This window comes from Lonchura striata, chromosome 27 (assembly GCF_046129695.1).
Source record: "Lonchura striata isolate bLonStr1 chromosome 27, bLonStr1.mat, whole genome shotgun sequence".
Taxonomy (NCBI): Eukaryota; Metazoa; Chordata; class Aves; order Passeriformes; family Estrildidae; genus Lonchura; species Lonchura striata.
Window position 1 is genome coordinate 8,936,378 of NC_134629.1, and position 23,852 is coordinate 8,960,229.

Here is a 23,852-nt window from a genome sequence, read left to right on the forward strand (position 1 = left end):
AAAAATATATAATGGATTATATTAGAAAAATCAATAGATACTGGAAATAATACTGAATTTCAGATATATAATTATTTATATTTATATATATATATATATATATATATATATATATATATATATAATGGATTATATTAGAAATACCAGTAGATATTGGAAATAATATTGAATTTCAGATACATAATTATTTTATATATATATATATATATATAAGTGTATATAATGGATGATATTAGAAATACCAGTAGATACTGGAAATAATATTAAATTTCAGATATACAATTATTTATATATATACTATATATATATACATATATAAAAAAAATAATGTATTATATTAGAAATACCAATATATACTGGAAATAATACTGAATTTCATATATATAATTATTTTTTACTATAGATACATGTATATATACATGTATATAAAGTATATCTAATGGAATATACTAGAAATACCAATAGACAGTGGAAGCAATTGTGCTTTTCTCAGTTCCCCAGCCCGACCCCAACCAGCCCAAGCCCGAGGGCCGGCAGATGACGCCGGTGAAGGGGGAGCCCCTGGGGGTGGTCTGCAACTGGCCCCCCGCCCTGGAGGCAGCCCTGCAGCGCTGGGGCACCACGCAGGCCAAGTGTCCCTGCCTGACGGCGCTGGACGTGACAGGAAAACCCGTTTATACCCTCACCTACGGTGAGTTCAGGGAGTTTATACCCTCACTCATGGTGAGCTTAACCAGTTTATACCCTTCAGCCGGTTTATACCCTCACTCACGGTGAGTTTAATCAGTTTGTACCCTCACTCACGGTGAGTTTAACCAGTTTATACCCTTCAGCCAGTTTATACCCTCACTTAGGGTGAGTTTAACCAGTTTGTACCCTCACTCACGGTGAGTTTAACCAGTTTATACCCTCACTTACAGTGAGTTCAGCCAGTTTATACCCTTCAGCCAGTTTATACCCTCACTCACGGTGAGTTTAACCAGTTTATACCCTTCAGCCAGTTTATACCCTCACTCATGGTGAGTTTAACCAGTTTGTACCCTTCAGCCAGTTTATACCCTCACTCACGGTGAGTTTAACCAGTTTATACCCTCACTTACAGTGAGTTCAGCCAGTTTATACCCTTCAGCCAGTTTATACCCTCACTCACGGTGAGTTTAACCAGTTTGTACCCTCACTCACGGTGAGTTTAACCAGTTTATACCCTCACTTAGGGTGAGTTTAACCAGTTTATACCCTTCAGCCAGTTTATACCCTCACCTACGGTGAGTTTAGCTAGTTTATACCCTCACTTAGGGTGAGTTTAACCAGTTTATACCCTTCAGCCAGTTTATACCCTCACTTAGGGTGAGTTCAGCCAGTTTATACCCTCACTCACAGTGAGTTCAGCCTCCCCTGCTCAGCTGCTGCCACAGAGCAGCAGGGGAGGCAGCACGGGGTTTCGAGGGGTTGTAAAAACCCTCCTGGTGTTCGGCAGGCTGGTGGGCAGAGCAGGGAAGTGTGAAAATCCAAGGTGTGAGCTGCTCTCCTGTCTGCTTGATCCAGAGCTTTGCAAGTCTCTGTTCCCTGTGTTCCAGGCAAACTGTGGAGCAGAAGTCTCAAGCTGGCTTACACCCTGCTTAATAAACTGGGGACCAAAAACGAGCCCGTGTTAAAGCCTGGAGACAGGGTAAGGACTTTGGGGCTCTCCGGGGTGAAACCAGGGGTTTGGAGGCTGGAACTTTCCACAGACACCACAGTGAGACTCTAACCACAGTGACAAGCCTGCCTGGGACGTTGGTGTGGTTTTTCAGGGCTCTCTTTGAGCAGCTTCTTGGCTCTGAGTTTTGAAAACATCTGAGGAAGAGCACACACCTCGGAGGGAAGTGCAGGGTTTGATCTCTGTGTCTTGGCTGTGTGTGAACCTTGACGTGCCTGGGCACTGTGTGAGGAGCGCAGGCACATTGGATTCTGTGTGAGGAAGAGTGTGAAATAACCCCGAGTGTTCTGAGTTCCAGTCACTCTAGATGTGCATTTTGAAATTTGAAATTTTGTGGGTTGCAGGTAGCCCTTGTGTATCCCAACAACGACCCCGTGATGTTCATGGTGGCATTTTATGGCTGTCTCCTGGCTGAAGTGATCCCAGTGCCTATAGAGGTACCTCTTACCAGAAAGGTAACGTTGATGGAACTTGGAGCACTGATGTGGGATGGAAACCAAGTCAGGCCATCAGCCTCTGACAGCATTTCACAGCCTCCAGCTGCTGCCTGAGCAGCTCTGGACCAGCAAGGACTTTTGGGAGCTTGGGCTGGCATTTAAAAATGGAAAAACATATTGATCAGAGCTGTGCTGAGCAGCTGGAGATGGTCAATTCTCCTAAATGATGCAGTCTTCACTTCCTTATCACAAACAATTTATACAGAGCAGATTAGAGTGTGGAACTGCCCCCTGGCTGATGGGAGGGGGCTCAGTCCAGCCTTGCTGAGCTCTGATTTTGCTGGCCACGGAGGTGCTCGGTGTTCCTGAGGACACTGAGACACTTCTTGTAAATTATTTGCTCAGCCAAGTGTTTCATTTACCCTTACAAGAATTTTTGCACTCTTGCCATGATATTGCTGTGTCAAGAGCTGTGTGAAACTAAGATTTCATAAGAGGAAACAAAAACAATGGGATCATGGCAAACATTATGGCAGGAGAGGTGGGGAACGAGCTGGGAGCTGGTCTGGGAGGTGGCAGTGAGCTCAGGGGGCACTCAGGGACTCACAGAGCTTTGATTTCATTCTCTGCACTGTGACAGACTGCTATAGCAACCAAATGCAAAATTAAAACTTCTCCAGGATTTGCCCAATCAGTTTCTGAGTGAGCCTCCTCATTTTATCATTGTGCAACAGAAATTGGCTCCAGGGGATAGAGAGGTCTCGTTATGCCAGTGTAATTACATGTTTTGATTTTCTTTTTTTTTTTTCTGCCTCTCAATTCCTCTTTGCAGCATCTGGGTTTCCATAATGCCAGGAGATGGGGTGAGCTCCATGCCTGGGTGCTGGGCAGGAGCTCTTGTTTCCCCTGGATTTCACATCCAGTGCATTTTCATCTTGCCAGTGCCCTATTTCATGGGGTCACAGCATGCTTTGAGTTGGAAGGGACCTTAGGGATGATCCAGTTCCATCCTTTGCCATGGCCAGGGACACCTTCCAGCAGCCCAAGTCCCTCCAGTTGTGATTCTGTGATCCTGTGTGGGAATGAGTTGTATTCTTCTTTTCCTTGCCATCCCTTCCCCCAGTCCCCAGAGCAGTATCAAACCTTGGATTTTGGTTAGGGGAAAGCTGACTTTGAGCAGGAGTGACTTTTCCCCTCTTCCCTCAGGATGCTGGTGGGCAGCAGATTGGTTTCCTGCTGGGGAGCTGTGGGATTGCTCTGGCCCTCACCACTGAAGTGTGTCTGAAAGGGCTCCCAAAAACCCAGAACGGAGAAATCGTGCAGTTTAAAGGTGAGCTGGTTACAGACTGGCTTTTGATTGTACTTTTGCTGCAGCTGAACCATCTGAAAGGAGCTGTCAGGACTCTGAAGGCACTTGGGGAGTAAAGGGGCAAACTCCTGATCCCATCAGCACAACGTTGTAGGATTTGTGTTTGTGGTGTCTGACACAGCTGCTCTGGTGTTCTGGGGGTCACAAGGAACCACCTCCCAAGCCAGGGTGGTGCTCAGGTCCCTTCAGTGACATTTTGGCAGGTTCCAAGGCAGCTTTATTCACAAGCTTTATTTAGGAATGCTGCAGGGATCTTCCCTGAGGAGAGGAAGTACCTTGTTGCCCACTGAAATCCCTGATGAGAAATGAGATGAACCTTCTGGCTGGTAGCTGGCCTTGGCTTGGGATTTTGCTTGTGTAACTGAACTTGGACAAATGATGGGGTTTAGTGTATTCTTGCAGAATATAAATCCCTCAATAAATAAACTGATATTAATGTACCGTTTAATTTTGGCTCCAGGTTGGCCCAGACTCAAATGGGTTGTGACAGATTCAAAATATCTCTCCAAATCTCCCAAGGACTGGCAGCCCAACATCTCAGCAGCAGGAACTGAGCCAGCATACATTGAGGTAAGTGGTGAATGGGGAATGGAAAATACCTTCCGTGAGCTGAATTTAATGTTCTAACCACCAGAGAGAGAATGGTTTCACCTCACTCCCTTAAACTTCCCACTTTCCTGCCACTGAAACAAGCCTGAACATCCTGCTGTGAAGCTCAGTTCAGGTTTGAATCCCTTCGTGGCCTTGAGCACTGCCTGGAATAAGTTGGAGAATTGTTTTTGTTCCAAAAAAAATGAGGGATGGAGCTCTGAGCTCTGAGGTGGTGCTTGGTAACACCCAATTCTGCCAGTGCCTGAGCCAGCAGCAGTTGGAATTCTCTGTTCCTGCAGCAATGCTGATTTTTGTTCTCTGCCAGGAGGTGATTTATAGGGATTGTGTTGGTTTTCTCAGCTTTTATTGAGGGGTGTTTTAAAAGATTTTATTCTGTTATCAGTCTTGATGAATAGTGAGACACAAGAGATGTAAAACTCAATGGTATTCTATCAGAAGCTAACTTATTTTCTGGTTACAATACCTTATAAATTACAATACCTTTTTCAGCTTGTTAGCTACACAATGCTGCAATTACTTCTAACACCAATCACCTCTGGTTTTTCCTACGTGGTCCTGCTACAATGCATCTTTCACAGTTCTAATTCTCTAAAATTATGTAAGCTTTCTATCAAATTTAAAAAAATCTTTACAAATCCATTTCCCACAGGATTGCAGCGGTTCCAGTGGTGGTTCAGCCATCCTGGAATCACAGATTGGCTTTTCAGTGTGTTACAGGAGCAGGAAGAGATGTGGTGAGCAGCAGTGACAGTGAAATAAATACAAACACCTTCATTTTTCCTCCCATCTCCATGGAGATTTTCCACGTGTGCCACCACAATAACCATCTCCTCGGGTCTAAGCTTTCACACAGAGAGAAAACTTCAATTTTCACGTGGCTTCTGTGATTGAACTTCCTTAATTTCTCTCTTCCTTAAGTTCCTTTCGCTTCTCTCCTGTGCAGTACAAGACCAGCAAGGAGGGCAGTGTCATGGGTGTCACCGTGTCCCGTGTGGCCATGCTGGCTCACTGCCAAGCCTTGTCTCAGGCCTGCAACTACTCTGAAGGTGGGTGAGGCCACAGAACATCAAATTCAGTGGTTTCCTCTCATATCTTCAACACCTCTCTCTGAGTAACCAATATTTACATCCAAAAAGAAATACAATGTGAAAGTGCAGATTAATTCTCCCCCCCAAAAAAGTGAAAATTAGCTGTGATTTTTTTTATCCAAACTGCATCATTTTCACAGCCATGATGAAGAGGAATAAAAAGGGAGATTTATATCATTTATATGAAGTTACTGAGTCTGTTCTGATGAACCAAAAGAGGAGCAAATGAATGAAAAATGGAACATTTTCCAGCAAGCTTGAATCCCCTCTCACTGCACATAGAAATGTCTTCCCATAGAAATGTGTTTGATTGCTGATAGTGTGTAAATCCCAAAATTTCTGGGGCTGGGGCTGTTCTGGTCCTGTGAGGTTTTTTGGGTAACCCAGAAATGGAGATTGGAAGGTGCTGGTGGTTTTCCAGAAGGTTTTGCTGTAGGTTATGGTTTATTCTGGTCTGCCTTGTAAATCAAGCTAATTCCTACATCCATGAGGGAAACCATTTCTAGAGCTGTAGGTCACAGAGCTTTAAAATGCAAAGTTTGCCTTTCAGAATCCATCACTGGAGCTCCCATCAGTGCTGTCAGTCAGGGCTGGGATGATCTCTGGCTCCCCTTCCCTCCCCTGCTCGTGCATAATGAGCTTCAGATCCTCCCTGTCCTCCTGATGGACATCTCGGGCTGCAGTGGGATTTCCAGCTGGCAGCTGGATTTCCAAATATCATTTCCTTGCAGCTTTCTGGACGTGTTGCTGCTGAGGAATGGACGTGCAGTTGTTGTTTTGCATGCCAGGGAGCTGTGATCAGTAACGCCTGTAATCAAACAGGGCTGCAGGTCAGGGATGCTCCTCCATGTGCACATTCCAGCTCTGCTGGCACTTGACAGCTTCACCTTTCTTTCCCCAGGTGAAACCATAGTGAATGTGTTGGATTTTAAGAAGGATGCAGGGCTGTGGCATGGCATTCTAACGGTGAGTTGGTTCCAGAGCTCTCTCCAATGGAACATTAATGATTAGGTGGGATATTAGGAAAAATTTCTTCCCTGTGAGGGTGGAAGGAGCCTGGCAAAGGGTGCCCAGAGAAGCTGTGGGTGCCTTTGAATCCCTGGAAATGTCCAAAGCCAGGTTGGATGGGGCTTGGAACAACTCAACCTGTAGTGGAAAGTGTCCCTGCTATAGCAGAGGTGGGACTGGATGAGTTCTAAAGTCCCTCCCAACCCATCCCATTCCATAATTCTGTGATTCTGTGATAACAGTAGCATTTGAGTCCATGGCTGGGAGCATTGCCTGTTAAAACAAACATTTATCACATTTATCTCCCTGCCAGAGCTGCAGTTCTCTGGGGGAGCAGCAGAATCATCCTGACTAAACCTCCGTGAACTCTTGATGGGGTGGAAGTTGCTGGGCACTGAGGGTGGTCCTTATTTCTAATAACTCAGTGAAAGGTTTGTGATCCTTTCCTAACAATCTTTTTCCTGTTTTTCAGAATGTAATGAACAAGCTGCACACCATCAGCGTGCCCTATTCTGTGATGAAAACCTGTCCTCTCTCATGGGTGCAGAGGGTTCACGCCCACAAAGGTAACTCGGGGAGATCCACAACTTCAGCTTGGAGTTTTCAGGGACCAAGAGTGAAGGGCATTAAAATCCCAAATCCCTTAAACCCTTCTTGCTCTTCCATGACAAATCTCAAGGGCCAGGAGTTTCACTAATGTACAAAGGTAATTATTTTTATTTTGCAGTGTTAGATATGATTTTCTAGATCCTCAGGCAGGGCTGGAGCTCGTGTCTGTACAACTCAGTGGGAAATTTTAAGCCCCCAGTCATGTGGATACTTGTAAAACTCCTTGCATTGGTAACTTGCCAGAGGTTGGAACAGGAATGTGACAGCTTGGGAGGACAGGGGACCTGGCCATTTATTTCTGTGCACAAAGTCCTAATGCCATATCAGTGGTGGGGATCTCGTGATTTGGAGCCAGTTTCTTTTACGAAACCAAGAAAATGGTAGAGTGCAGCAGGAGCCCTTGATGCCTGGCCTCCCCGAGGGCTTTCAGAGGGTGCTAAAGATTTATGGCCTTTGGAGGAGGAGCTGTGATGATGACAGACCCTGGCTCAGGTGGTGGCAGTGCCACAGCAGATGCCATTGTGCGTTGGCTTTGTCAGTGATTTCAGGCTTCCTTGCTTAGGTGAGAATTCCCTCATTTGGGCATCTCAGACCATGCGAGTTCCACAAAAAAAAAAACAACTCTTGGCAAGCTTTGATTTGTCCTGAGGTGCTGTTTTTGTGTTGGCTGCAGCAAAAGTTGCTCTGGTGAAGTGTCGAGACTTGCACTGGGCCATGATGGCCCATCGGGACCAAAGAGACGTGAGCCTGAGCTCCCTGCGGATGCTGATCGTCACCGACGGCGCCAACCCCTGTGAGTGCCCAGCCCTGCCCCAGTCCTGCCCAGCCCTGAGAATTGTTCAGGCTGCAAAAGACCTTTAAGATCATTGAATCCAGCCCTTAACCTAGCTCCATGTTCACCACTAAACCCTGTCCTCAAATGCCACATCCACATGTCCTTTAAATCCCTCCAGGGATTGTGATTCCACCACTGCTCTGGGCAGAATCCCATGTCTGAATATCCAGTCTGGGCTTGTTCCAATGCCTGACCATGCTTTGAGTGAGGAGATTTTCCCTAATGTCCAACCTAAACTTCCCCAGCACAACCTGAGGCTGCTTCCTCCTGGAGTTTCCCAAATCCTCCTCCTGACCCTTCCTGTAGATGAGCATGAAATCAATATCTGTGAGGTCCTAGTGGCATCTTGTCTTTCTTCCTAGGGTCTGTTTCCTCCTGTGATGCCTTCCTGAGCTTGTTCCAGAGCCATGGGCTCAAACCAGAGGCGATTTGTCCCTGTGCCACCTCCCCCGAAGCGATGACCGTCGCGATCCGCAGGTAACAGATTGACTCATCCAGCCTGGCCTTTCTTCACACTTGGCTTGGTCAGAGTTGATTTAAGCCTGTAATAAACTCCTCTGACATTTACTCTGTGTGCTCAGGTACTCAACCTGCTGAGCTTTAAACCTCCCTCCTGAGATCCAAGTGATTTCTGAGGTGTGTGACAGCTCAGCAGTGCCTGAGCTCTGCTTTTCCTCCTCCTGATTGCCACAGCCTGGGAGGTGTTCTGAGTCTGAGATTGGAGATAATTTGGACATTTTCATACCCTGTTTCTGTCCATTGCTGCCTTCTGTGAGAAGCAGCCCTGCAGTCATGTGGCCTGGGAGCTGGGGTTTGCCATGGATAATGAGCTGGCAGTGCCCAGGAACACAATTCCTTAGGGATTGAAAATTGGGGTGGGGATCTTTAGTGCCACCACAGTTTGAAATGATTATGCAAAGCAGAGACACTGAGACTCTTTCTGTTGCTGGGCCATCTCCATCTGAGTCTAACTTCAAGCCTGGGTGCCTGATTGAGTGTATTTATTCATTTTATGTCCTCCCCAGGCCTGGAGTCCCCGGGGCCCCTTTGCCAGGCAGAGCCATCCTGTCCATGAACGGGCTGAGTTTCGGTGTGATTCGGGTCAACACTGAAGATAAAAACTCTGCTCTCACTGTCCAGGACGTTGGGCACGTGATGCCAGGAGGTAAAAACAGGCAGGAAGCTGATGTGAGATGGTTTTGGGGATGTTTTAGGAGCAGAATGGGTCAATATTCTCTCCCGTGTCAGCCTCAGTGTGGGAGAGGTGGGGCAGTGCCAGGCTCAGTCATTTCTGTCACGATTAAACGTGTCAGTTCTCACACAGGGCGAAATCTGGGAGCTGTTTCTAACAAAGCCTGATTTATCCTAGGCATGATGTGTATAGTGAAACCAGATGGGCCACCCCAGCTCTGTAAAACAGATGAGATTGGTGAAATCTGTGTGAGCTCCAGAGCAGGAGGAATGATGTACTATGGGCTGGCAGGGGTGACAAAGAACACTTTTGAGGTATGTCTAGCAGAATGCATTTTTCCTGCCCCATTTTCTCTGTAAAACTGGTGGTGTTGTAACTGAAGTGTTAATGATGGTTTTTATAAACATGTGCTGGAAAACTCCTTGCAGTTAGAGACACTCAGAATCCCCTCCATAAACATCTCCCACCCTGGCTGTACCGAGGCTTCCCTGCCTTTTCCTCTTCCCTTCACTCACTTTAAGTGCAGTTATTGGGGTGGTTTTTCTCCACAATTTTGGGGTGGTTTGGGGAGGTTTTTCACTCCAATGACCTCCCTTGTGTTGCAGGTGATCCCTGTGAACTCCTCTGGCTCTCCAGTGGGGGAAGTGCCCTTCGTGCGCTCCGGCTTGCTGGGATTTGTTGGACCTGTACGTGAGGCACTCAGAGCCTGCACTGTTCTGGCCAGAGAAAAGCTGCTGGGGAGGGAGGATGTGTGAGGAGAGCTCGCTGGGAGTTCCTCACAGCTGCCTTCTTGTCTTGCAGGGCAGTTTGGTGTTCGTGGTTGGGAAGATGGATGGGTTGCTGACGGTGAGCGGGAGAAGGCACAACGCCGATGACATCGTGGCCACTGGGCTGGCCGTGGAGTCAATAAAAACAGTTTACAGAGGAAGGTCAGCACAAGAAACCCCATCGCCTCCTGCATGTCATAAAGCAAAGCACAAGCTTTAGTATTTCCTTGGATTTCTCTTTGGTAGCTCAGTTCAAATGAACATATTTTTGATTTAGGTAGTAATTGCCCTGATCCTGCCCAACACAGATCCTTTTCCCACTGCCCAGCCTGGCTTTTCATCAAGTCTGTGCTTTAGGGAGAGCAGTCAAGTAACAAGATAAGTCACATGGAGAAATTAATTCTCTGTCTCTGCAGAGTTGCAGCGTTAGCTGCTGGCTGATGCAGCAAGGAAGAGTTTCATTAATGTCCAAAGATACCTGATTTTTATTTATCAGTTGTGGATATAATTTTCTAGCTCTTCAGGCAAGGCTGGAGCTTCTATCTCTGAGATTTAGTGAGAGATTTTAAACCATCCTGTAGGTGCCTTTAAATCTCCTTTCATTTGGGCTTTGCCAGAAGTTGGAACAAGAATGTGACAGCAGGTTGGGAGAACGGGGGACTGTGCCATATGGAAATTCCATCAGAAAGTGGAATTAACTCCTTAAACACTCTCCAGTCTTTCCTTTTGATTCAACGTTAATTGTCTGATGCTTTTCCTCTTGTTTTTGCCCCATGGATATTTTAGTAAGTGTGAATTCTGTGAACAAACTCTGTCGTTGATCTCTCCTTGGCTTGCTGTTGCTGAGGAGTGGAGCTGGAGTGTGGCTCTGCCTTTTCCTTAGGATTGCTGTGTTCTCCGTGTCGGTGTTCTACGACGAGAGGATCGTGGTGGTGGCAGAGCAGAGGCCAGATGCATCTGAGGAGGACAGTTTCCAGTGGATGAGTCGGGTGCTGCAGGTACAGCCAGGGGAAATCCTACTGATTTTGGGGAGTGGGCAGAGCAGAGGCCACTGATGGCCCCAGGGATGGAGGTGCCACAAGCTTTGCATCCCTCTTGGCTCAAAATGTTTGTGCAGGGTCACAAGCTGTGTCCGAGCTGTTCTGTTGTGTCCTGAGGGAACTAGAGTGACAGGACAAGGGGAATGGCTTCAAAGTGAAAGAGGAGGAATTGAAGTTAAATTTTGAGGAGAAATTCCTCAACCAGTCTGGGATTCCATGAATCCCAGAGAACAGAGGGGCTCTTGCCCCTCAGAGTTGCAAAGCAGATCCGTGCTCAAGCTTTGGAGTTCTGCTTTTATTCAGGATCATGTGGAGCTCAGAGTTTGGCTTTAAAGCCACCCTTTTCTTTGGAGATGCATTTTCAGCAGGGACCAGGTGGGCAGGGAAAGGCCAGAACAGCTGAATGAGTGTGGCCCTAAAAGAATGAGTAGCAAGTCCTTCCTTTGAGAGCTGCCTGCACAGCGTGTGTGTCGTTCCAGGAATGGCATTCAGGGAGTGAAGTGTGCAAGCTGGGGTGGAAAATCAGGGAAGTACCTGGTGCTCTGAATAATGGATCAGATGCCTGAATGCTGAGGCGGGCAGGAGGGAACAGAGTGTGATGGTTCAGAGGAGACAGATGGATGCAATCCCGAGATCAGAATCGTGTGATTCATCAGGCAGCCGTGGGTATTTTGGGATCTTGGTCACGAAAGATTTAAAAATGGATTTGGTGTCTATGAAATGGGCTGTAAAGGCAGGGATGTACCCAGCACTTCAGGCTCACTGCAGGACTCGCTGGTGGCACAGAGGTCAAATGGGATGCCAGTGATTGACTCACAAGCCCAGGGATTTGTCTTGCAGTGTGTCCGTGCATCAGCAGCCTGTGCCCAGCAGTGCCAGGAATGCCAGTGACCCTCTCTCCTTTCTCTAGGCAATTGACAGCATTCACCAAGTGGGTGTTTACTGCCTTGCTCTCGTGCCAGCCAACACATTGCCAAAAACTCCGCTGGGAGGGATCCACATCTCCCAGACCAAACAGCACTTTCTGGAGGGCTCTCTGCACCCCTGCAACATCCTCATGTGCCCACACACTTGTGTGACCAACTTGCCAAAGCCCAGGCAGAAACAGCCAGGTGAGCTGAAGCCCTTTTGTTTGGTGGTGTTGAACTGGGGCTCAGTGCTCAGCCCCAGGAACCCGGGTGATGTCCCACTCCCTGTCCTGCTGGGGACCAGGGCCTGGCTTGTGCCCCGTGGCTGTTCCAGGCCTCTCTTTGCATGTGTTAGTCAGGAATTTTAATTCCCACCTTTGAACTCACTGAATTCTCCCTCCTGATGAACAGAAACCAGCAGTGCCTGCTGAACTCCATCAGTGAGGCTCATTCCCAGGAGCAGTGGGATCTGCAGGGGCTCCCTGTGCTCTGCTCCTTCCCAAAGGGCTCCTGTCTCTCCACAGGTGTGGGCCCTGCCTCTGTGATGGTGGGGAACCTGGTTGCTGGGAAGAGAATCGCTCAGGCCTCTGGGAGAGATCTGGGTCAAATAGAAGACAATGATTTGGTTAAAAAGGTAAAGCAGAGTTTGTAACTGAGAGTGGGAAGGAGTTTTCCCTCCTGGGTGCAGAGCAGCACAGAAGGAGAAGCTGGTGTTGAGTTCCTGTCTGTCTCTTCCAGCACCAGTTCCTGACAGAAGTGTTGCAGTGGAGAGCTCAAGCAACTCCTGACCACCCACTCTTCCTTTTACTGAATGCCAAGGTACAGTCAGTGCTGAGTTGCTGGGTTTTAAGGTCCACATGTTGTGCCAGTGCCAGTTGGAGAGTCTTTAAATTCTTTTGCCCTCTGCAGTGCCTCTCTTTAACCTCTGTATCAAATTTTGCCCATAGGTTTGTAACTTAAAACTTGACCCTTTGACCCTCTAGGTCCCTTCAGCAAATGACTCTCGTGGTTTGACACTTCATTTTAAAACTGAGCGTGTTTGTAGGTCCCACTGGTTCCTGTATCAGTTAATGGTGTATCCCTTGGTGCCACCATCCCTATCAATGGTGTTGAGTATATTCTGGCAAGGTTCTGGTGCAAGAAGACCTGAACTGACTCCCTGGAAGGTAGAATTTTCTAGAGCAGACCTAACTCCATCTCTGTCCTTTGTTACTGTAGTGGATGAGTGGCTCACTGGGCGCCAGCAGCCTTTAGGTAGAGATAACTCATAGCTGTAGCCTCCTGCTAGCCAGCAAGCTTGGGTTTACCTCAGAGCAGCCAGTTTGTGTCGTGCCAGCCCCTGTTTAGAGCATTTTTGTCTCCTTTTAAGGGAACCACTGTGTGCACGGCCACCTGCCTTCAGCTGCACAAAAAGGCTGAGAGAATCGCATCAGTGCTGTGTGACAAAGGCCATCTCAATGCAGGAGACAACGTGGTGCTTCTTTATCCTCCTGGTGAGTGAGTCCCCCTGGGGAAACGCAGCCTGGCCTTGCTCTGGAACCTCCCTGGGATCTGCACTCAGGGAAAGGCCCTCAGTGCTAGTGAGAGGTGCTCACTGGTGTGTGCTGGCTGACTTTTGAGTCGTTTGATGCTCCTTTCCTCTATGATGGAGATGCTTTCCCGTGTGGTTCCTTTACCCTACCCCAAGCTGTCCCAGCATCCTCGTGCTGCCCTTGCTGCTGGGCTGCTGCTGCTGCTCAGCTGTGCTGTGGAAATCCCAGGGCAGGAGCAGCAGTGCCCTGGGGGACCCTCCCCGGTGTCCCCCGGTGTCCCCCAGTGCAGCTGTGGTGTCCTTGCAGGCATTGAGCTCATCACAGCCTTCTACGGCTGCCTGTACTCGGGCTGTGTCCCTGTCACCGTGCGCCCGCCCCACGCCCAGAGCCTGGTGGCAACACTGCCCACAGTGAGGATGATCGTGGAGGTGAGTGACACGGGTGGGCTGCAGGGGTGGCACGTGTGGCACAGGGACTGTGGCTGATCACGGGCTCCAGAGGTGACACAGGAGTCACACTGACCATGCCAGGGGTGACACGTGTGGCACAGGGACTGTGCTGGAGAGATCACAGGCTCCAGAGGTGACACAGGAGTCACACTGACCACGCCAGGGGTGGCACGTGTGGCACAGGGACTGTGCTAGAGAGATCACGGGCTCCAGAGGTGACACAGGAGTCACACTGACCACTCCAGCCTCGTGCTCCAGGGGTGACACATGTGTCACAGGGACTGTGGCTGCAGTGATCATGGGCTCCAGAGGTGACACAGGAATCACAGTGACCATTCCAGGGGTGACACGTGTGTCACAGGGACTGTGGCTGGAGTGATCACAGGCTCCAGAGGTGACACAGGAGTCACACTGACTGCTCCAGCCTCATGCTCCAGGGGTGGCACAGTTGACCAAGCTCATGGTGCCTGTGTGACAGGGATGGAGGCACACCTTGGAGCTGAGGGACAGTGTTCTCCTTCATAAAATGCCAGAGAGAACCCCAGAGGGAGTGCAGGTTCTTTCTGAGAGCACCAACATGGTGTTGCCATCCAGAATTTCACCTTGACACTTCTTAATGCTGAGGAAGTCCAAATCCTGTTAAGTTAAGTGACTTCCCAAGCCCAGTAGCCAGGAGACAGCATGGGGAAGAAAGCTGGATCTTGCTGTGACACCTTCTCAGCTGCTCTAGAGGTTCTGACAGGGTCTCTGAAGGCTGGGCTGCACTGGGGGTTTAGTGATGGTGCAGCAGAGCAGAGTGTGCCAAAGGCAGAGAAAGGAATTCAGGTTTGTGGAAGAAACTGGCTGTAGATGATAAAATCGTCTCTGCAGTCAGCACTTGCAGGGGCAGTGCTGCTGGGACATGCTCTTGCCTCTGTGCTTCAGTGAGTTTTCATCTCTGCAGGTCAGCAAAGCCGCCTGCATCCTCACAACCCAGACCTTGATGAGGCTGCTCAAGTCCAGAGAGGCAGCTGGGGCTGTGGATGTGAAAACCTGGCCAACCATCATCGACACAGGTGAGTCCCTGCCCAGAGGCTCCTGGAAGTCCTTGGAGGGGTGGCTGGTGACTTCCAAAGGGACTGGCCCCCGTTTCATTGTGTGGCTCTCGAAAATTTGTTTGAATGTGTACAAAGGCTGTCCAAGATGTGCCCTTGTTCACTGAGAACTCTTCAGGATTGAGCTGTGCTTGGGAAATGATTGTAGTGATTGCTGGAGACAACCTTAGTTCCTTAAGACAAGAGAGAGTTGATCTTTTCTCCCTTTTCCTGAAAATAAATAATTTTCTATGTGGGAGCTTTGGCAAGAGTTTTGCCATACTCTAGCCTGTCTCTTCTGGAAAGAGAATTAATAGAAAGCTTTTATCTTCCATCTCTGGTGTTTCAAAAGTTGAGTTCTCCTTTCAAATACCAGTCAAGTAACCAAAATTAACCCATTTGTTTCTCTCTTGCACAGATGACTTGCCCAGGAAGAGGCTGGCTCAGATCTATAAGCCACCCACACCCGAAATGTTGGCATATCTAGATTTTAGTGTTTCCACAACGGGCATGCTCACAGGAGTAAAGGTATAGTAACGGGTTAGGAGGTGGGCATTCGTGTCTTGTATTGCCTGACCTCCTGAGCCACCTCCCCTTGACCTCCACCTCCACGTTGTAGCTTAAACAAAGACCCTGATTTTCTTCTAACAAAGCTGTGGGCTTCAGTTCACCGAGTTCTGCTGAGGAAAGAAACAGGTCTGCACAGTGGGATCAGGAATTCTGCTCCTGCCTCCCCCTGAGGAGCTGTCCTGGGAGAGCAGCAGAGCTCTGAGCCCCACCAAGAGCAGAAGAGGGATGCAGTCAGTAAAAAGAGGATAAGAAACTAAAAAGGAAAGCCTCAGATTGTTGTTAAGGCTCCTGTGTGTTTGGAGTTGGAATCCCAGGATGGTCAGGGTTGGAAGGGACCTCTGGAGATCCCTCAGCTCAAGGCAGGGTCACGCAGAGCAGGTGACACAGGAGCACCTCCAGGTGGGTTTGGAATGTCTCCAGAGAGGAAAACTCCATCCACAACCACCCCGGGCAACAGTTCCAGTGCTCTGCCACCTCCGTGGAAAGTTCTTCCTCATGTTGAGGTTGAGTTCCAAGTTTAGCTGTTGGTGTCAGAGCTCTGCAGTCTCTGCATCTGCTGTGGAAGCTCAGGAACCCAGTCCCAGCCTTGCCTGCCCACCAGCTCTCCAAAAACTGCCTTTGCTCTCACCTGGGGGATGCCTGGGTGGTGCCCTGGTGTTGGCATGACCCTAAGATTGCCAAAGCCTTCGTTTCCCATCCCATGCAGTTAAAGAAGGAGTCTGAAATGTGTAGCATCAGCTTCTCAAGGTTCTTTATTTTTCTTTATCTGTAACATTCTTTCTTTGATTTGCTGAGCTCTGTCTAATAAGAAGGCCATGGCATTCTGCGCATTGTTTTGGGTGGCATTTACATTTTATATCAAAAATTACGTGTTTTATGTTCACAACATTGTGCTAATAATTTATGTTAGACAGTGTGTTTCTACTTTAAACTAATAGAAAAGTGTTACTATTACATTAAGACATGGAGGACAAGAAGAAGGAGAAGAAGGCTATGACACGCTTAAATCTTTCTATCTTGACTCCTTGAATTTCAGTCTAAAAACTCAAAAATTCTACTTTTTCACTTGGTGTTAACCCTAAATATCACACCACTCCAAATTTTGTGGCTTGTAATTCTTCATGCAAACTCGGCAGCTGTTTCTAAGGGGTAGACTCGAAGCTATAGGTGGTTTTGGGTTTGTGTCAGGTCTCTGAGCCCCCTGCCAGGGCCTGGGGGCAGGCAGAGGATGTCCCCAGCAGTGTCCCCTGTGTTGCAGATGTCCCACGCTGCTGTCAGTGGCCTCTGCAGGGCCATCAAGCTGCAGTGTGAGCTCTACTCCTCCCGGCAGATTGCCATTTGTCTGGACCCCTACTGCGGCCTGGGATTTGTGCTCTGGTGCCTTTGCAGGTAGGATTTAGTGGGGGGAGAGGGGCAGCTTAACTCTTGGCTGGTCGTAAATGGGTGTAATTACAGAAAAACGTAATTTACAGTGAGGGGGGAATTTGTCTTGGAGCTGACAACAGCATCTATGTACTCATCTATTAGTCTGGTACACTTGAAATAATTTATCTTATTACTTACACAAAATAAGAACTCATTTACATTCAGTAACCACCTCAGAATTTTAGTCATCTTTATTTTACAGCCTACTCCTGCATGATGTCTGAATTGCCCCATATAAAACATGGTCTGTGTTCCCTTTTGCTGCAGATTAGTGAGATGTTTTCCCATCTTGATTACGTGTGTTTGTGCTGCCAAATCTTCCTGGCTTCAGAATGTTTCTTTTCCCTTTCTTCCTTGATTACGTGTTGCAATAAGGGAGATTTTTGTTCTCTGTGGGGTTGAGCCAGTTCTCTTCCTTCACTGTCAGTGTGTGGATAAATTGTTATTCTTGTACAGTAAGTTGCATTTTTAAAATGTTGCTGCTCCAGTTTGCCTCAGCTGCAGTCCCCCAACCTGCCTTTGGACTAGCAGGAATGTAATGTGCAGATAGAGTAAATATTAATTTAAAGATAACTACAAGCTTCACTAAAATGTTTTCTCCCTTAATGTTCTTCACAGTGTGTATTCTGGACATCAGTCAATTTTAATTCCTCCTATGGAGCTGGAATCCAATCTTTTTCTCTGGTTATCTACTGTCAGCCAGTATAAAATAAGGGACACTTTCTGTTCCTATTCAGTCATGGAACTGTGTACAAAGGGACTTGGAAACCAAGTTGAAATGTTAAAGGTAAGAAACATTTCCTGAGCGTTACGTTATGTAAATTAAGGAAACTGGTAGTAAAGCAAAGTGATCTGATTGTTAAGTACAAATTTTCTTGTTGCACAAATCTCCAGGCCTCTCCAGAGGTGCTCCAAAAGCAAATTTCCAAAAGCAAATTTCCAAAAGCAAATCTCCAAAAGCAAATCTCCAAAAGCAAATCTCCCTGGGAGAGGAGAGGGCTGGGGAGGAGCAGGGAGCACCTGGCAGGGGATGCCCTGAGCAGGAGGATCCCAGTGCTGCTCTGCAGCAGATTCCTTATGTAACAGTCTGCAGTGGAGCTCAGACCAGCACAGGGTGGAAAGCACATGTCAGGAGAGCTGCTCAATGGAGGAGTGTTCTCCTTGGAGATGAGAGAAGGGAGGAAACAGCTCCGTGCCATGCCCGAGGTGGCTTTTTCCCTGGGATTCCCTGGAATAGTGGCTCTGTGAGATCAGAGCTCTGGCTGGCACAGAGCTCTGCAGTGCCTGGGCTGTGGCACCAGGTGAGCAGCACGTGGGAGCTCCAGCCTGGTGCTGCTCAGAGCATTCCCTACAGAAATGAACAATCATGGATTCAGGTGCCAGTGCTGTTGAAAAGTCAGTGCAATCCCAGTGGATGACTTTATTTTGCCTGGGCTTGGTTTCCAGCTGTACAAGCAGTGACTCAGAGGTGTAATCTCAGCTGAGCAGCTGTGCTGAGAGCTGGGGCAGAGCAGGGAGCTCTGTCAGCTCAGTCTTGCTCTGGCTGCATTTCCAACCTCTGGTCAGGCACAATTTACAATTACAAGCAGAACCAGAAAGAGGGAAGGTAACTCAGAACCCAAAGCCTGAGTTTGTCCTGCGTTCCCCGAGTCATTCCAAGGGCTAAGAAGCAAACAGAAGTTGTTGAGAGGGGGCAGAGGAAGCCCTGCAGCCTTTGCCCCATGTCTGTGTGCAGGCCCGAGGCATTAACCTGTCCTGTGTCCGGACCTGCGTGGTGGTGGCGGAGGAGCGGCCGCGCGTTTCCCTCACCCATTCCTTCTCCAAGCTCTTCAAGGACATCGGGCTCTCCTCCCGAGCCGTCAGCACCACCTTTGGCTCACGGGTCAACGTGGCCATCTGCTTACAGGTGAGGCTTCTCCTCGTTGGCACTGGCACCACGTTCCAGGTGCCAGGCTGGGTTGGGTTCCACACTCCCCCTCTATTGTGAATGCAGGCGAAGCCAATGGGAAGAAATTACAATGTCTGACCCAATTCAGAAGGCTGAATTATTTCTTTATTATAACTGTGCTAAAATACATTAATATACTATATAAAAGGAGGGTACTAAAACTACATACTACTTTCTCTGACTCTTAACACAACTCGTGACCCTCTCTGAGAGTCCAGCCCCAGGTGGGTTGGATTGGTTTGGATTGGATTGGATTGGCCACCAGGCTCAAACGATCCTCACCAGAATCCAATCAAGCAATCACCCCAGGTAAACAATTCTCCAAACACATTCCACACAGGAAAAACAAGGAGCAGAAATTAGAAATTGTTTTCTCTTTCATTTCTCTCTGTGCACCACTATGAAAATCCTGAGAGGGAGAGAAATGTACTTGCCACACCCATCTGCACACATTTCTGAAGCCCAACATCTGCCCTGTGGAGAACAGCTGGCACAAGATTTAAGCAGCTTCTCTCATTTTCAGCTGCCAAATCGTATCACAGATGCTCAAAACAAGTGGAATGTGAATCTTGAGCTGTTTATTCCCACATAAACAGTCCTTGGTTGCTCCAGGCTGGTGGTTCAGAGGCCTTGGGGTGTCTCCCCTCTCCCTAAGGCTCCTTCCCACACAGGTGTTCCAAAAAGTCACCTGCTTCCTGAAGGGTGCAGCTGCAATATGCGTTTATTGAGTAATATGAGCATGCTGAATATGAGTAGGAATTCTGCTGCAAGAAATCCTCGGAAATGTTTCTGGGCTCGGGCAGAAGTTACCCTGACTGCTCTAAATACATCAATTATTATTGATGTATTTTTAAATATTGGTGTGTTTTTAAGTATTGATGTCTTTTAAATATTGATGTATTTTAAAATATATTACATATATTCTAAATACATCAATTATTATTGATGGTTTTTAAATATTAACTCCTCAGGGAACATCGGGGCCAGATCCCACCACGGTGTATGTAGACCTGAAATCCTTGAGACATGACAGGTACTGTAAGTTCACTTCAACCAATTCATGAGCTGTATAAAACCCTGCAGTGGTGCTGAGTTTTCACATCACTCCAGACACTTCAGCTCTGTTTTTTTTTCCCTGACAATGTTTCTCCTTGACCTTCAGAGTCCGTCTGGTGGAACGAGGAGCTCCACAGAGCCTGCTGCTCTCCGAGTCTGGAAAGGTAATTCCACGTGTCCCCAAAGGACAGCCCTGTGCCATGGGAGGGGGTGGCACTTGGTGGCACTGTCCCTCTGGAAAGCCAGTTGGGTTTTTAAGGAGTTACCTGTTGATTTAGGAGTGTGTTTTGCTGGAACTGTTGGGGGAATTGGTCCATTTTGCAGAACCATATCAGAAGTGTTGGCTCTGGTATTCTTGAAATCAGGCTGTATTTGGGATTTACTGTAGCTCTTACTCCCTCATAGCTTAACAGAAAGAGGTTTTCCTGTAGTTTTTTAACTGAATTCTTCAAAATCAAGGTCAGAATATCTTAACTGTGTGACCCTGGAGCCACGGAATACATCCATACCCTGATCTTGCCTTGCTGTACCTGTCCTGGCCTGTTTTATCCCAGTTTGTGATGTCCACGGGTGAAATCCTGCCCTGATTAACAACCTGTGTGGTTTATTCTGCTGGAGATAATCAAACATTTTCCTTCTTGTGCTCTGTAGATTCTGCCTGGAGTCAAAGTGGTCATTGTCAATCCAGAGACAAAAGGGCCTCTGGGAGATTCTCACCTTGGGGAGGTAAGTGCAGGTTTTGCTCCTTGGGGACCTTTTCCTGCTGCTCCTTGGGCTTTTCTCTGCTGGGGGACAGTTTTTGTAAGATGACAGGCCTTTGTAAAATGAATTATCGCTGGAGCATTCAGAATTTGGGTATTATTTCACTGTCAAGTTTAAAGAAATCCCACTTGAGAAGAAGCTTGTTCTACCCTGAATCTTGCAAACTGGTTCCCAAAGAGTATAATTTACATTTGGCTTTTCTTACTTTGATTACACACCAGTATATTCATTTGTGTTGATGGATTATTATCCAGTTTTGAACTTGACGTGTTAAAAATCCATAATTTATTTACGCAGTGAATCCTCAGTTACAGTTACTGCAAGACTACATCTCAAAGTGCATTTCTAAGATTCTGCAGAGTATTTGGAAGTTCAAGCTGAATTTTTCTGATCTGAAAAATCACAGATAAAACACAGATAAAACCAGAACCTTGTTGTTACAATTCCTTTACCCCCTCTATTGTAAATGCAGGCGAACCCAATGGGAGGAAATGACGATGTCTGACTCAATTCAGAAGGCTGAATTATTTCTTTATTATAACTGTGCTAAAATACATTAATATACTATATAAAAAATACATTAATATACTATATAAAAGGAGGGTACTAAAATTACATACTACTTTCTCTGATTCTAACTCTTAACACAACTGGTGACCCTCTCTGAGAGTCCAGCCCCAGGTGGGTTGGATTGGATTGGGTTGGATTGGATTGGGTTGGATTGGGTTGGATTGGGTTGGATTGGGTTGGATTGGATTGGATTGGATTGGATTGGATTGGGTTGGATTGGATTGGATTGGATTGGATTGGATTGGATTGGATTGGATTGGCCATCAGGCTCAAACAATCCTCACCAGAATCCAACCAAGCCATCACTCCAGGTAAACAATTCACCAAACACATTCCACATAGGAAAAACGAGGAGCAGAAATAGAAATTGTTTTCTTTCATTTCTCTCTGTGCACCTCTATGAAAATCCTGAGAGGGAGAGAAACGTGCTTGCCACTCCCCTCCGCTGGGCAGATTCCTCCCGGTGGGCAGCGTGGGGGTCTGACCCTTTTTTCCCTCCCTGCACAGATTTGGGTGAACAGCCCCCACACGGCCAGTGGCTACTACACCATCTACGACAACGAGACCCTGCAGGCTGACCACTTCAACACCCGCCTGAGCTTCGGCGACGCGGCGCAGACGCTCTGGGCCCGCACCGGCTACCTGGGCTTCGTGCGGCGCACCGAGCTGACGGCGGCCAGCGGAGGTGGGGCTGGCACAGGGACAGGGACACGGGGCATTCCCATGGGAATCTGGTGTGGTTTAACCAGGGGCATTCCCATGGGAATCTGGTGTGGTTTAATCAAGGGTTCCACCTGGGCACAGCTCACAGGGGCTTGGGCTACCTGGGCTTCGTGCGGCGCACCGAGCTGACGGCGGCCAGCGGAGGTGGGGCTGGCACAGGGGCATTCCCATGGGAATCTTGTGTGGTTTAACCAGGGGCATTCCCATGGGAATCTTGTGTGGTTTAATCAAGGGTTCCAACTAGGCACAGCTCACTGGGCATTCCCATGGGAATCTGGTGTGGTTTAACCAGGGCTTCCACCTGGGCACAGCTCACAGGGGCTTGGGCTACCTGGGCTTCGTGCGGCGCACCAAGCTGACAGCGGCCAGCGGAGGTGGGGATGGCACAGGGACAGGGACAGGGCATTCCCATGGGAATATTGTGTGATTTAATCAAGGGTTCCACCTAGGCACAGCTCACTGGGCATTCTCATGGGAATCTTGTGTGGTTTAATCAAGGGTTCCACTTGGGCACAACTTACAGGGACATGGACAGCCTGGGCATTCCCATGGGATTCCCATGTGGTTTAACCAAGGGTTACACCTGGGCACGGCTCTCAGGGCATTCCCATGGGGTTCCCATGTGGTTTAACCAAGGGTTACACCTGGGCACGGCTCTCAGGGACACGGGCAGCCTGGGCATTCTCATGGGAGAGCATAGCTCTCAGGGCATTCCCACGGGATTCCCATGTGGTTTAACCAAGGGTTCCACCTGGACACGGCTCTCAGGGCATTCCCATGGGGTTCCCATGTGGTTTAACCAGGGCTTGCACCTGGGCACAGCTCACAGGGACACGGGCAGCCTGGGCATTCCCATGGGAATCTCACCAAGGGTTGCATCTGGGCACAGATTCCCATGGGAATCTTGTGTGAGTTAACCAGGGCACCGGCACAGCTCACATGGACAGCTTGGGCGTTCCCATGGGACTCTCCTGTGATTTAACCAAGGGCTGCGCCTGGGTTGATCCAGGCTGGGGATGAGCAGAGGGAGCAGCCCTGGGGAGAAGGGGTTTAGGAGCTGGACATGCCCCAGGAACCTCCTGAACAGGGGAGGAGGGGCTGCCCCTCTGCCCTGCTCAGGTGAGACCTCACCTGCACAGCTGCCTTCAGGCTGGAGAGGAGAAGCTTTGGGTGACCTCATTGTGGCCTTCCAGTGCCTCAAGGAGCTGCAGGAAAGATGGAGAGAGGCCTGGAGTGCCAGGACAACGGGCAATGGCTTCAAACTGCCAGAGGGCAGGGTTAGAGGGGATTTTGGGAAGGAATTCCTTCCTGTGAGGGTGATGAGGCCCTGACACAGGGTGCCCAGAGAAGCTGTGGGTGCCCCTGGATCCCTGGAAGTGTCCAAGGCCAGGCTGGACAGGGCTTGGAGCACCTTGGGACAGTGGAAAGTGTCCCTGTCCCTAGCAGGCTTTAAGGTCCCTTCCATTGCAAACCATTCTGGGATTCTTTAGCTTATACAGCAATTTTTAAAATCAAAATTCCATTTATTCCCCCTCCTCTGCTCTCTCCCCAGAGCGCCACGATGCCCTGTACGTTGTGGGAGCCCTGGATGAGACCCTGGAGCTGCGGGGGCTGCGGTACCACCCCATCGACATCGAGACCTCGGTGTCCCGGACCCACAGGAGCATTGCTGAATGGTACAACACTCCTGGCCAGTGGGGCCACCCTAAACCAGCTGAAATGCAGGGTTTTGTCTGAAAAAAAAGTAGGGAAATTCAGGGTTTTTTGTGTTGCCATCAGCAGTTCGTACACCTGATTTCACATCTTGTCAGTGTTTTCAGACAAACCTTAGTTCAACACAGAAATGGTGATTTCCTTCTGTGGGGTGTATAGAGCAATTTCTGAGCTTTACTGAATGGTAAAACAGTCCTGGGCAGTGGAGCCATCCTAAACCAGCTGAAATGCTGCAGTCTAGGCAAAGATGCAGGGTTTTGTCTGGAAAAAAAGTCGGGAAATTCAGGTTTTTTTGTGTTGCCATCAGCAGTTTGTACACCTGATTTCACATCTGCAGATGAGAACAGATTCTATGTTTTCTGACAAGCCTTAGTTCAACACAGAAATGGTGATTTCCTTCTTTGAGGTGTAAAGAGCCATTTCTGAATTGGTGACAGCAGCACTGGGTTCCTGTCTCATACAGGTAT

The 23,852-nt window shown here is 48.3% G+C and overlaps 1 protein-coding gene across 3 annotated transcripts in view; it reads left to right on the forward strand.

The window, feature by feature from the left end:
- Positions 1-23,852, forward strand: part of DIP2B (disco interacting protein 2 homolog B) — a 67,238-nt gene that overhangs the window by 39,818 nt on the left and 3,568 nt on the right. For 2 of the 3 annotated variants that reach the window (XM_021545214.3, XM_021545215.3), the window contains 30 exons: positions 494-691; positions 1,578-1,669; positions 2,044-2,154; positions 3,343-3,466; positions 3,966-4,075; positions 5,061-5,163; positions 6,107-6,171; positions 6,686-6,779; positions 7,496-7,615; positions 8,020-8,134; positions 8,683-8,822; positions 9,027-9,163; positions 9,455-9,535; positions 9,651-9,778; positions 10,500-10,614; positions 11,567-11,768; positions 12,089-12,198; positions 12,303-12,383; positions 12,934-13,057; positions 13,403-13,524; positions 14,489-14,600; positions 15,037-15,146; positions 16,447-16,577; positions 17,232-17,400; positions 18,349-18,519; positions 19,533-19,594; positions 19,724-19,781; positions 20,269-20,343; positions 21,457-21,634; positions 23,225-23,348. In XM_021545214.3, coding sequence (XP_021400889.1) covers positions 494-691; positions 1,578-1,669; positions 2,044-2,154; positions 3,343-3,466; positions 3,966-4,075; positions 5,061-5,163; positions 6,107-6,171; positions 6,686-6,779; positions 7,496-7,615; positions 8,020-8,134; positions 8,683-8,822; positions 9,027-9,163; positions 9,455-9,535; positions 9,651-9,778; positions 10,500-10,614; positions 11,567-11,768; positions 12,089-12,198; positions 12,303-12,383; positions 12,934-13,057; positions 13,403-13,524; positions 14,489-14,600; positions 15,037-15,146; positions 16,447-16,577; positions 17,232-17,400; positions 18,349-18,519; positions 19,533-19,594; positions 19,724-19,781; positions 20,269-20,343; positions 21,457-21,634; positions 23,225-23,348 — 3,562 coding nt within the window. The remainder of the gene's footprint in view (positions 1-493; positions 692-1,577; positions 1,670-2,043; positions 2,155-3,342; positions 3,467-3,965; positions 4,076-5,060; positions 5,164-6,106; positions 6,172-6,685; positions 6,780-7,495; positions 7,616-8,019; positions 8,135-8,682; positions 8,823-9,026; positions 9,164-9,454; positions 9,536-9,650; positions 9,779-10,499; positions 10,615-11,566; positions 11,769-12,088; positions 12,199-12,302; positions 12,384-12,933; positions 13,058-13,402; positions 13,525-14,488; positions 14,601-15,036; positions 15,147-16,446; positions 16,578-17,231; positions 17,401-18,348; positions 18,520-19,532; positions 19,595-19,723; positions 19,782-20,268; positions 20,344-21,456; positions 21,635-23,224; positions 23,349-23,852) is intronic. The other variant, XM_077788689.1, reaches the window with a different exon arrangement.